The following is a 13,904-nucleotide window of genomic DNA, read 5'->3' as shown; positions in this document are numbered from 1 at the left end:
ATGAAGTCAAATGCTATCGCTTATCAGACTATTATGAAAATTCCTCACATCACATCACATTTCTTTTTCTCTTCTGCTGTAACTTTTTGTTTGTGTGAACCATATGTCCCAAATTAATAAAGCCAGGCAGTAAACTGAACCCTCCCTACTCTGTCGCTGCTTGTCACTGTAGAATTGGCCTCAAACTTATCCTCTCCCTCCCTGTCTCTCTCTTTCTCTCTCTCCCGCTCTCTCTCTCGTTCTCTGTTCTTTCTGTTTTTGCGCAAGTGTCCCAGTTAAGAAATTGCTTACATCCCACTCAGTCTGAGGCTGGATTGAAATTTCCCATAGGGTATGTACCAATATGCAGAGAGCACACTTCGACAGATGCCATCAGAGAACAAGCATATGAATTACCAGGCAGCCTGCCATCTTTGAGTTCAGACAGAATGGCATTAATACCTGATTGCGATCCAAACAACAACACAACAACAACATGAAAGCCAAAGCAACTGGGAGCAGGTAAAGGTTTCATCATTTATATATTAATGGATTTACTAACAAAGACTCTACTACCCCCTCAAAAGTTAAAATGTCATAGAAGCTGCCAGCAATCAAGAGACTTTGAAAAAAAAAAAAAAAAACTAGAGATAAGAAATCAGCCGTCAGCAAATCACGTTCCAATAAATTAAATATTCGCCACTGCTGACCATAACTAATTCAGAGGCCATCATATATTCATGACTACAATTAAAGAAAACACAATGCCTTTAATTTGAAATTGCTGTAAATATTGGCATTACTCAATTAAGTCACATCTGACTGTAGAAAAAAGTGCCTGTAAATGAACCATTAACACTGAAACTATATTTTCTGGGGGGAGGCATAAAAGTTTCGCTCAAAGTTTTATGGGACACTTCTAGTAATTGCTATATTTTATATGGTTCAACGCATGTTGTACATTGCTCCAGGAATTACTGCTAGTGTTTCCTCAAAATTTTAACCTCAACTTGATGAGTAACTAGCAAATCGTATTGGTTCCCATAATTATGATTATGTAGTTGAAGCCATATTGTTTCCGCTACTGTAAACAACATTTAAAAGTAATGCTGCATGATTCAATAGGTGTTAATGAAAACACCATCTTTACTAAAGAGAACAATGCTACTGGTAATTCAGTCTTTCCCTAAGTTTGTCCAAATCAGGTTTGTGCATACAGCTAAACAAACCTTAAACAGTCTTATGATAGAGACTTAACACTCATATGCACTTTGAGATGTAATCACAGCGATGCCACAGCAGATCAGAAACCTCACATCATTAATACTCTGACATCAGCAGTGAAACCTCTGAAAGGTTCAAATGTCTCAGCGGTTAAAAAACGGAGGATCAGGAACAAACAATAGAACATCTCAGAGGATACTGAGTCAGTGCCCTTTGACACTGGAGGTCTCAGGGCCACAGCCAATCACTGTGTGTCTTTCCATGTTTGTTTGTGTGTACTATGGATGCATGTAAGTCCATGCTGCTAACTTCATTCAGATTTTTTCATCACATAGGGTCTATATGATAAATAATAACTATATCCAAATGATGTACATAACTCTCTCTACTACTAACTCTATTATTTTTTGTGTTGTAATACTTCTTGTGTTCTGATCAAAGACAAATCATACCAGTGTACCTCTTCTACAAAAAAAAAACAAAAACTACTGGATCTGGTTTTTGCAAAAGTATCTAATAAGAACTGTAAAGTCTATTTTCACTTTAATTTCATTAGACATTATTGCAAACATTGTTCCATTATCCACAAACTTGCAAAACCGAAATAAAACTTAAACTTGAAAAATTGCTTATGTGTTCGTTTGGTTAATGCATTCAGAGGAGAATTGACCGTTTTTAACAAATATTTACGGAATTCTGCCAGGCAGAGCAGGAATAGCATAAATGAATTTTTTAATCGAGTGGTTTTCCCCTTTAAGCGGTTGCTGTGTCAGCTGTTTGGCGGTGGGAAAGATTGTAGTGACTTTGACAGCCCTCTTCCTGCTCTCAGTACTCATCACAATAAATGGTCCATTTTGGAATCCATAATGGACACTGATGTAAAAGCACTCTTCTCTCTTGGCATTGAACTGTCGCCTTTCCTCACTCAGGCATTTAGTCATCTGATAGTACACTGTCTTTTTGGGATGCGTTGTTATCTTGTTTGTTTTCATGTTTTTTGCATGAAAAGACAACCAATTCATTGAATTTTCAAGCTTTTAATATTTTGAAGCTATATATCTGGTAAGTAAAGGCAATGGTTATTTAAACTTAACCACATTTTCCCTAATTCATTATTTAGCCTGCCACACAGTGATTATCCAGCTTTAACAGATAAGGTAAAGTTTTATTACAACTCTGCATCTTAAGTTGTGTATGTGGTTCAGTCACCCACACGGTGGCTAGTCTCTCAAGGTAAAGGTTGGCTGAGAATGTAATGTATACAGGCTGAGTTGCATGTAATGTATGCAAGATATAATGTGAGAGGGGTTGAAAGACAAGGTAAGAGGGATTTAAGGAAACAGGCAGATTCAAGGGGCAGTGGGCTCCCAGATGCCCTTGCCCTGTATGTGTGTGTGGATGTGTGTGTGCCTTGGAGATGGCTGTCAGCAGGCGGTGCCTATGAGAGAGAGGAGAGAGAGGGGGGTGATGTTTCCAAAGGGGGCCCAGTCTGTTACCAAAGGGAGGTGGAGATTTACTATCCCACCCAGTCAAAGTGTCTCACTGGTGTTCTGACACACACACATTTAGAGATACACACAACATCGCAAACACACACACACATTTGAGCACACACGCTCAGACATACTCCAAACTCTCCACAGGAAACTCTGAGCCATAATGCAAAGGCACCTCAGAGCAGACGGGTGCATTGCTCAAACCAAGTGGGATACCGTGTGGCTTTGATAGTGCGTTAATTACTCATGTGATGTGATACAGATGTCTGGGGGCTTCAGCCGAAAGTTTGCCTGACGGTTTCCAAGGGGGCCAGGCAGACATTTTAGAAGCGGTAGGTGAAAACCAAACGTATTTATTATTTATGGATAGATCAGTTTGCATGCTGTCACAGATCCCAGCAGTGTCATGCTGATGTTAAACTGTGATGCTACTTGAAGGGCTGACTGCTAAATAGTTCTTTGTGTACTCGGTAACAGCTGGGACTTTGAACAGGAAGAACTTTGGGCTATAAGAGTTGCCTGTGACATGATGAAAAGGGCTTCACTATTAATCTGACAGTTTGAAACTTTATCTGGTCTTTACCAGGAATTTGAGCTATCCTGATTTTGTCCAGAAAATTTGTTGTTTTTCCTGTGAAGAGGCAGTAAAGGTGAAGATGTTTATAAAAAAGTAGAAAAACAAAGAACTCAGGGGGGATTCCAAAGTACAACTATCCATTGAGTTTTGTAGATTTTGATCTACATCTGAATTTAATTTTAACTTCCATGCTTGCGTTTGCACAGTTGCTGGTATTTAGCCCCGCAGTGCATCTTTCATGGTTAAAAAAAAAAAAGGTCTTTGTTTTGTTACCACATGTTTAAACCCTTTAAAATTACAGTTGCAAACACCCAGATCGGCCTGACTGTCAAAACAGCACGAGCGGACATAAAGGGTAGCTGCAACATTATTGACACAAAGACATAACCAACTGCTCCTTCTTCCAGGAATGACTGAAAACAAAAGAGATGCCTGATGCGCTCTACAGATGCCTCAGCTGTACTGTCTGAATGTAACTGGTTCTGGCATCTCCCATATGTACGCCCTTGGCAAAACCTTTTTGAAGTCTTGAAGTTGTTGAACTTCCTCACAGAATTTGAAAGGGACAATGATGCTGTCAAACTTTCTAGCAACTGACATATTTTCTGCTTTGGTTCGATTTTATATGGAGACAAAACGAAATGAAACAACAGGTGAAGTGCTGGATTTTTTTCCTAAGTGTGCTGTCTGAAAAATAACCAGATCTTTGTCTTGTTTTTCGTTTTTCTTTTCTCAACAGAGATATATTGGGACAGGTTTTTAATCAGCATTATCAAAGCACTGAATGTGTTCCATAATGGGTGCCCCAGCTGCACATATGTTGGTGCTAATGGCCTGTATGGTGGCCAGAGGAATGTGCCAGATAAACAGAGCTGAAGCAGAGAAGAAGTCTCTCCCAGGCTTTCTCGTTCAATCCACCCTCCAGTCTACGGGCTTCTACAGCACCGTCAGTCCCAGCAAGGGGCCCGGCCTTCACCTGGAGACCACAGGGCCTGAAGCACAAGCTGTGGGATCTGGCTCTACAAATAAAACTGTTGTAAAGAGGCTATTTCCACCTCCGTGCAACCAAACTACCGCCATCAACCATTATTTTAAGTACATCAACACCATAATTTCTATTATAGTGTTTGTGGTCGGTCTGGTTGGCAACACCACCCTCCTGAGGATTATATACCAGCACAAATGCATGAGAAATGGGCCAAATGCCCTCATTGCCAGCCTGGCACTGGGTGACCTTATCTACATTTTCATTGGTATCCCCATTAATGTATACAAGGTACAGTTTTTACTCTGTTTGTGCATGCTTAACTAAGCTCCTATCTTCATTTAACCTTATAGCCAAGCTCCTGAATGACAGGTCCCTGATGATACGATGAAATGCAGCAACAGTGAAGGTGATACACAGAGATAAAGTGGAACATTGCAGACAGAAAAAGAGGGGAAGCGGGAAAGGGACGTGAGTGAGTGTGCAAATAGACGGGAAAGTGCAATCAGTCTGACGCTGTTATCTTCCTTGTGCGGGCAGAATAGTGATGAGAGGAGCGGGGATATGGCTGGCTTAAATAAACACAAGAATCACACTGTAGTCACACATGCCAGTGGCCTTGTGCTGACCTGGGGCATTAGTCATTGCCCCTTATCTGGAGGCTTTATTGTCAAAAAAAAATACTTAGTGCTACTCAAGTAATAAATCACATTTGGAGTTTTTAACTTCATTAAAGTCCCATTCATAATTTTTTCAGCTAAATACATGTAAGGATCCTTTACATACGTAAATGAATAGTTTGATTTATATTGTACTTAACTGGTATGTGCTTAAGAGTTTAATTATTTTATGAACAAAAAAAGCCTTGAACACAATCAAAACATTTATAAGGATTGTGTTCTATTTGTACAAGTAGACTGTGTTTTATTTTGTATAATTATCAAAATAGATATTAAATAGTGTTCGGTCAACCCGGAAAATCATTTTACCACAAAAAATTGTGAAAGACACCTGGTTATAATTAACTTGGGACTGTGGAGGCATAGTGACTTTGTGGTCTGAGCAACATATGTGCAAAGAGGAAACAAAAATCTTACTGGGGGAACAATTTATGCACAAACAAAGAAAGAGCCACGTCCACAGACTTGAAACCATATTGAAACCCTCTGTTCACTTCCTCAAGGCTGTGTTTCCAAAAATAATCAGCTACTTATACGCTAAAAACAGTGGCATGTGCTCCTTTCCTCTCTCCTGCTCTTATGATCTCCTGGGAAACTCCAGCTGCACATGTAAACAATAGAGGGCCAGGAAGCACCATGAAGTTCTTCCTTTGGCTTTGGCTTTGAGAAAAATGTTCAGTGAAGGTTGTATCCTATGAAGGAAAAGTGCCAGGACCACTTTGATGCCATAACAAAGGGGTTTACTCACATGACCTTTGCTTATTTTACCAAAAGAAAAGATTGTGGAAGTTGATCTCCGCTACTGGTCACAACATACAGATATGTCATTATAGCTTAGTCGTCAGGATTGAGAGGGTCTTTTGTTTGCAGAAAATGTGAACGTTGAGAAAAAGTTTTATTGGACGATTAATGAGCTCCATATGGTCTGTGTCAGATTAAGATTGTGCTGACGTAAAATGAGGTTGAGAGGTCTTTGATGTGCTTCGATTTACAGTAACTTTGTTTTAAATAGATCTCAGCGATGGTCTGCATGATTTCAGTAGTGAAAGTGAGAATAACAGTCTGCTCCCTGACGCTTTTTAACTACAGTTTGCTTAATTAAAATAGCTGACTAATGCAGTACATAAACAAAACAGTGATTTAATAGAAAAAATATGAAAGGGCATGATGTTCTATAACAAATGTTATTTAATTCATTTGTGCTGATGAAAAAATGGTCTTTTTTTCCCACCAGCTCCTGGCGTCACACTGGCCGTTTGACCACAATGTTGTTGGCCAGTGTCTGTGCAAGCTGGTGCCCTTCCTGCAGAAAGCTTCTGTAGGCATCACTGTTCTCAACCTGTGTGCCCTCAGCGTGGACAGGTCAGTGCTGCCACCCTCCACACTGCTTTAAGTCGCATCAAACAAATAGATCAATAAAGCTGGGGTTTGATGGGCAAGCACAAATTGAATAAACAAAAGGTTGAGAAACACGTCTTGTCCTGTGTATTCCAAAAAAAATTTTCTTTTGTTTCCACTGTAATGACAGGAATGACAGTCACCTTCAGGAATGTACTCAGGTTAATGCTAATTTTGCATCCTCAATTGGAGGATACTTTGCAGTTTGTTGGTTCAGTGTGAAGATTTTGTGACAGGTTGTTATTTAAAAGCATTTTTACTTCTACAATAAATATTTTTATGTGCATGATATTGGCACTGGGCACTCTATATATGATGTTAATATTCTGTCTTAAAAGCAAGTATATAGCATAGTTCTTTTTAATAGTACCTTAATAGAAATTCCCTGATGAATAAATAATGACCATGAAGTGAAGCAGTGTCATCTTACTTTATGCACTAGACACAACCTTAGACATAAGAGGCCTGCCTGCCTGCTCTGTATAGGCTCCAAGGTTCAACTAGGCAGACATAGTTAATGACATCTATTATGAGAAAAAGGCAAGCTGTAAAGTGCTGTAAAGTTGCGTTCAGGAGCAGATGCGCTCCAGTTGTTTCCGGGAAATGTGTAGCATATATTTATTTGGTGTTTATTAAAGTACTTGAGTCTCATTTGTATCTTTTCAATGTTGGAGGAAGAGAAAAAAGGTGGATACATTACCACTTAGTAAAATATAAATGCCACCATGTTGTTCAACAGAGAAATTCAAATGTGTCATGAAAAATATATTGTTTTTTCCATAAAATCTTGATGCAGGATTTTACTAAAACATTTCGACAAGTGGTTTCCATTAATGAAACAAACAAGCAAACAAGTATTCAGTGCATGGGAAACACAAGCCAACAGACAGACCTCTCTGCCAACATGGGCCAGTGTGGTTGGAGGCTTCATAAAAATATAAATATTAGATATTTAAAATAAACAATTGATCATCTCTCTTCATCAATTCTTAACATTTGATATTTTTTGCTGACTGAGCATTTTGTTGTGTTTGGTATGCTGCCATGCATAAAGAAAATGCTGTTAGTTTTGTCAGTCAGGAGAGATGAAGAAAATGATGAACTGTTTAAATTCATTAATTGACATATTTTATTCATATTATGGTAATAATATGCTATATTTTATACCTTATTGTTTCAATTTTAGTATGATACCATATGGCAGTATATTCTGTATTAACTGCAGCTCCTTCAGTAATATTCATAATCAAATGCTTTCAAAGACCCACGCTGCGAGTTAACTTTGTATACGCCTACATCACAGGTACAGGGCTGTGGCATCCTGGAGCAGAGTGCAGGGGGTGGGCATCCCTCTGTTCACAGTCATTGAGATTGTGTCTATTTGGGTGCTGTCACTCATCCTGGCAGTGCCAGAGGCTGTCGTCTATGACATAGTTGCCTTCGACTACAGGAACCAAAGCTTGCGCACCTGCATGCTTAACCCCATGACTGACTTTATGAAGGTATGCTATTATGCTTTACTTATAATTTTTGGATAAGAAAATTACTGTCAAATGCTTTTGTGCTTCATTGTTTTGCGCGCATTGTCAAACTTTGTAAAGACAAAACATTATGGGACTATGAAGACAGGAAGCCCAACTGCATGAGGATTATTTAAATGTGAAGTGCAACTTAATACTGGCATCATTTTATTAGTGTCTTTGTTTAGGGACAGTGAGTGTATTTACTGGCCTGCCATCAGTATGCCACCAACAATAACTAACTATCTTAGTTCTTGTGGCATATTGTTGTAGAGTATTACATACAAATCATTAACCTGCACTGTTTCCTGTTTGGGCCAATGAATAATTAAAATCACAAGAAAATCTGAAGACAATGCAAGGATGTGTCAATATGTAAAGTTTCACCTTCCAATCCTGAAGCTGAGCATTTGTTAAAAAAGGATTTCAGTTGAGTATCACTTTAAAAAAATAAACCTTGTCTACTTAAGCTCTCCTAGTAACTATGACCTTTTTGACACCCTTTTGAAGCACATAATTGATTGCAGGCCAAGTGCAATTACTGACGTCTGAAGTCTGAGGCCTCAAGCTGAGCCACCTGTGCACTTATTTCATATGCACAAAGCTGGAGTAAACTGTCGTAAAGCTTGGTAATACAATGCTGAAATCTAAGAAACACATACTTCTTAAACGTATTTTTAGCAGTAATGAAATTTGTTTCTCACCAAATTTAGTTCTGTTCATGTTCAGCACGTAGTGCTACATTTAGAAGTGGGGCTACAGAATTTCTGTTGTTCCCTTTCATGTGCAATTAGACCTGTGTTAGTTCATGTGATTGGGGTAGCTTTAAAAAGCTTATTTAGAATATTTTTAGAAGCACAGAAAGCCAAATGACCTTAGTATACACACTGCAATTAGAACCGCAAAGCTCAATGCAGAGCATGCAATAAGCATTTGTATGGACTTCAATGGGACTGGAGTACAGGGGTAGTCTGGTAGTGGTTCATGTTTGAGTCAGTTTCCATTACAAAATCATAGATTCCAGGATGATATCTAGTCATGTCAGGTCATTTCAGCTTTACTTCTACAGTCCAGTATCACATGTGATATCTTATTTTGATTTTAAAGGGTCAGATTGAAAGCAGCTGCCAAAAGTTAAAGTCAGACCCTGGTGGAAAAGGAGCCATTGGCAACTACAGACAATAAACAGAAGGTTTTTTTGGGTCAGAAAGAATTTTAGATCTAATTAGATCCACAAGAGACTATATACAGTATTATTTTGAATAAAATGAGGAGCAGGACATTGCTGGACTCATGCAGGACGTAAATAGGGCAACTCAGAGGATCTGTTTGGGGGATATCAATGGAGCACGCAGAAAACTGTGGCTGGACAAACCTCAACTCTTTTTTACATCCCAGTGTGTTAGAGAATATATTTCAGTTTTAATGTAACTCCCTTCATCACACATGCTTGTCTCTGTAGTTCTACACAGATGTGAAGGACTGGTGGCTGTTTGGTTTCTATTTTTGTGTACCACTGACCTGCACTGCTGTCTTCTACACTCTGATGACCTGTGAGATGCTCAACCACAGGAAAGGCAGCCTTCGAATCGCTCTCAGTGAGCACCTCAAACAGGTCGGACTTCTATTTCTTCATAATACCAAGCCTCTAATAAATTGACATTATGTTGGGTGTTTAGTCGACTAAAAGCACATAAACGCTTGTGATATGACTTTCTAATCTAAGGCAGTTTTTTGCTGCAGTAAATTGGCTCTAACACCAGTGTTTATTCCATTGTTTTTCCATTCTAATCTTTCATTACGCAAACTTCATCATCTCTTCAGTGTTGCTGGAACATATTTTCTGTTGTTTTTCTCTGCAGAGAAGGGAGGTGGCCAAAGCCGTCCTCTGCCTCGTCCTCATCTTTGCCCTCTGCTGGTTCCCACTGCACCTCAGCCGAATCCTTAAAAAGATGGTTTACTACCAGAATGATACAATGCGCTGTGAGCTGCTCAAGTGAGTTACTGGCATAACAGCCATCTTACACAAAAGTTACTCAGTGGTCTGCAAAAATGCAAAGCATCACACCATTAATGTGTGATTTTAATGTTCTTTATATCGGTCCATAGTTATCACCTGCTTATTTCTATTCTCAATTTTCAGTTTCCTCTTGGTCCTGGATTACCTTAGTATCAACCTTGCAACAATCAACTCCTGCATAAACCCCATTATCCTCTATTTTGTCAGCAAGAAGTTCAAAAACTGCTTTAAGGTATAGTTCTTCCCTACAACCGAAGGATATGAAAACATGTCACACCGTCACATGATCCCTCTTTATCTCACGCAAGCACTGAAAAAAATGTTCTGATTTAGTCTAGAGAGTAAAACAAACAGTGAACTCAGGCCTTTGTCCATGACTCAGAGCCTGTGATGACATTCCATAAGCAACATGTAAAAGCTGTCCAATGATTTATGTATTCACTTTGCCTGCTGAGGTCAAAACTCTGGAAATGTCAAAGGGACCTGGGCTGGAAATAAACCATGCATGTCTCAAGTCTGCATGTTAAAGGAGGGAGGCAGGGGAAGAAAGTATAGCTGTATGCATGGAAAAATGTCTTGGTAAAAATTGATCTGCCACGTTAGAGGAACGTGTGACTTTCAGTTTTAAAATTGAAGTGTATCTGCTCTGTTGTAGAGAGAATAACTCATTCCTGTCTGTTAAATATGAAATTATAAAACTAAACTAAGTTCCACCTGGAAGTCACTGCTCTTTATCCAAGAAATAGCAAATCATATAACACCATGTGAAACTGCAACTTGATGTATTCAGATGTTGGTTTTTCTACAAATTATTGTACAATCTAAATATAACATGTTAATTATTAGTTTTAGTGGTCCTGCCAGGTGGATCATTTACCTTTGGATGTAGTGAGGCTTGCTGTTCTCACCCTGATTTCTTTGTTCCAGTCATATTTAATAAGCAGATATGTGAGTGATAATCAACATGAAAGTATTTTCCAAAACACTGAACTCTTCCATTAACTTTTCTCCTTTTTTCCTCTCTTCAATGTTCTTCAAGTCATGTTTGTGCTGCTGGTGCTACTCTGACAACCAGCTGAGCAGCATCGGACCCATGAATGGTACCAGTATCCAGTGTAAAAGCCCAGAGCCCAATAACATCCAGACTGACCGCAGCATCAGAAAGGACAGCGACTGACTGAATATTTTCTCACTTTTCAATATCAACAGCAGGCTTTTACAATGCAACCAAGGCCCACCCAAAAAAGAACCTTTTCAGACTATAAATGCATATAATTAGGACAGACTAATATACAAACCTAGTAGAGATGGATTAGGAGCAGGAGGTGAAAGGAACAAACAATGGATTTGATGTACAGTGTTCTGGAGTTTTCCCAGTTTCTCAGGAGGTTTAACTTCCTAAGTTAAGAAGCCTGTATTCCCACACCCACGGACAGTGATGCTGTACCTTCACAGAAGGGGGAGACAGGATAAGGAGGAGAACTCTTTAACAGGATGCAGATGAACAGTGAATATAAATTACTGAGTCAGTAGCTGAGCATGCTTTTCCTGTAAAGGGCAGCACTACTGGGAAGGACGTTTGCTGTCAGAGGGGGTGATGGGGGATGAGCATCTGCTGTCCATAGGAGAACGCTCCTCATCGACATTGGAAAACAGGAAAGCATGTTACTGATTCGAGCAACAAATAATTTTCCATTAAACACAGTTGTACAGTGTATTTTACTCACATTCATTATTCACTGAGTTGTTATGGAACTGGTTCTCAAAAAAATAAGACATGTCTCTATATCAACAAAAAAACTATTAATTAATGTCACCATGATCTATAAACTTCTGGTTAGTAATTGGGAAATGTAAGATTTCATAACAGAATCATGCAGGATGTTAGAATATGCCAAAATACGCTGGCACAAAATCAAGTACAGGGTTGCAGGTTTCAGAGTGGATAAGGTAAGCTACAACTCTGTATTTTTCTAGTCAATGTTAAGCAAGTGATAAATATGAAGTAATGCATTATGACAGGTCTGATATCACATTTGACCAGAAATGGAAAGAAATACGTTTATTCTACACTGTGAATTTTACCGGACATAATCAACAATAACTGTGACATTTATGCTTGTATAACCCCTGGAATATATATGTATAGTGTCCACTTTTATAAAGTGTTATATTGCAGTAATTAGTATTTACTCCAACTGCATTACCTGTGTAATGACAATGACAATGGTGGTAAATACTGCAAATATTATAGGAACAGTTTGAGGTTTAAGGGAATACACTTACTTTTATTTTTGTCAAGAGTTTGATGAGAAGACACTACTCTCATGTTGGTGGATTAAATAAGAAGCTGCAGTTAACAACCAGAGTTGTAGCCTGGCTGTGTCCTAACATAACAGAATCTGTCTTATAATGAACATGTTGGAACTTACTTATTTCATCTAAGCAGAAACTAACTTCAGCAATGAGTTTTGAAACTCAAATTCTTTCATTGCAGTCACTAATCTCAGTAACATTTTGTTTTATAGTCTGCAGGACTGTTGGCTAGCTGCTGTAGTTTTATGGTGGAGGATTGAGATGGGCTAGTTTGGTGCAATTGCTGAACATGTATCAGAAAAAAAATGAAATGCAACTTCAAATTTCATTTAATCTTTGGGGGCATGCTGAAGTGATTTCATTCTAACTTGCACCAAGTAATTATTTTATTATTTTGGATGCCTCCTCTCTGCTTGCATCACAGGCCAGTACTGCATCGCCTTTGACAAGTTATGGTTTAACAAACTGTTTGCCTTTCTGCATTTTCTATTTCTACATGTGTTGGGTCTTGTAGATGTGTGGCTATGAAGTTGTTTAAAGGTGCAGCAGCTTTCTGCATGACCAAAATTAAGATAAGCTAAGATGCTGGCTTTTATATTTACTGTACAGACATGAGAGTGGTGTCAATCAATTCAGCTACCAAACAACTATACTGCCTTTTACTATTTGATATGTGAATACATTTAAACCTGTGTGAGTTTAAATGTGGCTTAGCATGTGTGTGTGTGTGTGTGTGTGTGTGTAGAATTACTTGCACTTCTTTAGTTGGGGTGTTTTGCACACTTTCATAAAGAAAGAACAGACAATATCAGTACACAGTATTATTTTGCCACTATTCATTAAGTATATACAATAACAATATATTAAAAATTGAATTTGTATATTTGTCATCATCAATTTAACATGTTAACCTCATGTTAGTGCTGCTGCTTACCAGTAAATGCCAATAAATCAATTTCATCTCTAATGTAAGGAACTAAGAGATTCATTTCACCATCATACTAATATTGGTCTCTCCAGGAAGTCAAAGGGGCCCCGTCTGTTTTTCATTTGCATCTATGAGAAAGAGCCATCTGGGAGTGATTTGAAACACACTGTGACCTGCTTGGCAACTGAGCCCTTAGGGCTGCTAATGTCAGAGGATGTGAGCAGCTTACATGGTGGGAATTAGATAGGCTGCATATGTAAAGCTCACTTCTCAACAGTGTTGCCAAAAGATCAAGGAAATAAAGAGCATTACTGGTACTTGTATTTTATTTATATCTTTAATATGGCAGGATTGTATACAGTCTGCTCATTAACAATGTCATAACAGTCATAAATATTAGGAAGTTAATAACCTGAATAGTATTAATGCAAGTAGCCCTTTATTTAATGCAACACAAAGACATTTCAACTATTGTTTATTTAATGAAACAACATTGGATTGTTTAAATCCATTAAATAAAGCATTAGTTGTATCAGAACAGTGACAGCTTCTCACAGTTAGGTGTCTGCTTTGCTGCGACCTCATTATAATGCTCAACACAGGCAATTACCAGAGCCACATTATCCTATACACACAGCTGAAAAACACCCAAGACCAACAGAACATTGTTGCAGCTGTGGCTTTATCGGGCATTAGTCTGTTATTTGTTTCTGCATGTTAGGTGATAAATTATGGCAAGGTCACAAAATTTATGAAACCAGTTCATATTCCTCATATGAAA

The 13,904-nt window shown here is 38.5% G+C and overlaps 1 protein-coding gene across 5 annotated transcripts; it reads left to right on the top strand.

Moving 5' to 3' along the window:
- The first annotated feature begins 356 nt into the window (after positions 1-356).
- On the top strand, positions 357-13,167 carry ednraa (endothelin receptor type Aa). 5 transcript variants are annotated; one of them, XM_026303265.1, is made up of 9 exons: positions 483-501; positions 2,962-3,031; positions 4,016-4,552; positions 6,176-6,303; positions 7,643-7,841; positions 9,322-9,474; positions 9,722-9,855; positions 10,003-10,111; positions 10,919-13,167. In XM_026303265.1, the coding sequence occupies exons 3-9, from the start codon at positions 4,061-4,063 to the stop codon at positions 11,054-11,056; spliced, it is 1,353 nt and encodes a 450-aa protein (XP_026159050.1). In that variant the 5' UTR covers positions 483-501; positions 2,962-3,031; positions 4,016-4,060; the 3' UTR covers positions 11,057-13,167. The 5 variants fall into 5 exon arrangements, with proteins under 5 accessions (XP_026159052.1, XP_026159050.1, XP_026159049.1 ...); XM_026303264.1 differs by lacking the exon at positions 483-501 and adding an exon at positions 2,116-2,265; XM_026303267.1 differs by lacking the exon at positions 2,962-3,031 and having other exon boundaries at positions 357-501.
- The last annotated feature ends 737 nt before the right edge of the window (positions 13,168-13,904 follow it).

The sequence above is a fragment of the Mastacembelus armatus genome, chromosome 1 (assembly GCF_900324485.2).
Source record: "Mastacembelus armatus chromosome 1, fMasArm1.2, whole genome shotgun sequence".
Taxonomy (NCBI): Eukaryota; Metazoa; Chordata; class Actinopteri; order Synbranchiformes; family Mastacembelidae; genus Mastacembelus; species Mastacembelus armatus.
The sequence above is the reverse complement of the archived record's forward strand: the minus strand, read 5'-3'. Positions and strand labels throughout refer to the sequence as shown.

What these genes read in the sequence shown, in the direction of transcription:
- ednraa (XM_026303267.1), top strand. Translation starts at nt 4,061, where the DNA reads ATGTGTTCCATAATGGGTGCCCCAGCTGCACATATGTTGGTGCTAATG. An exon ending in TGTGCCCTCAGCGTGGACAG is followed by an intron (nt 6,304 to 7,642) that starts GTCAGTGCTGCC and finishes CCTACATCACAG; the next exon opens with GTACAGGGCTGTGGCATCCT. An exon ending in ATGCGCTGTGAGCTGCTCAA is followed by an intron (nt 9,856 to 10,002) that starts GTGAGTTACTGG and finishes CTCAATTTTCAG; the next exon opens with TTTCCTCTTGGTCCTGGATT.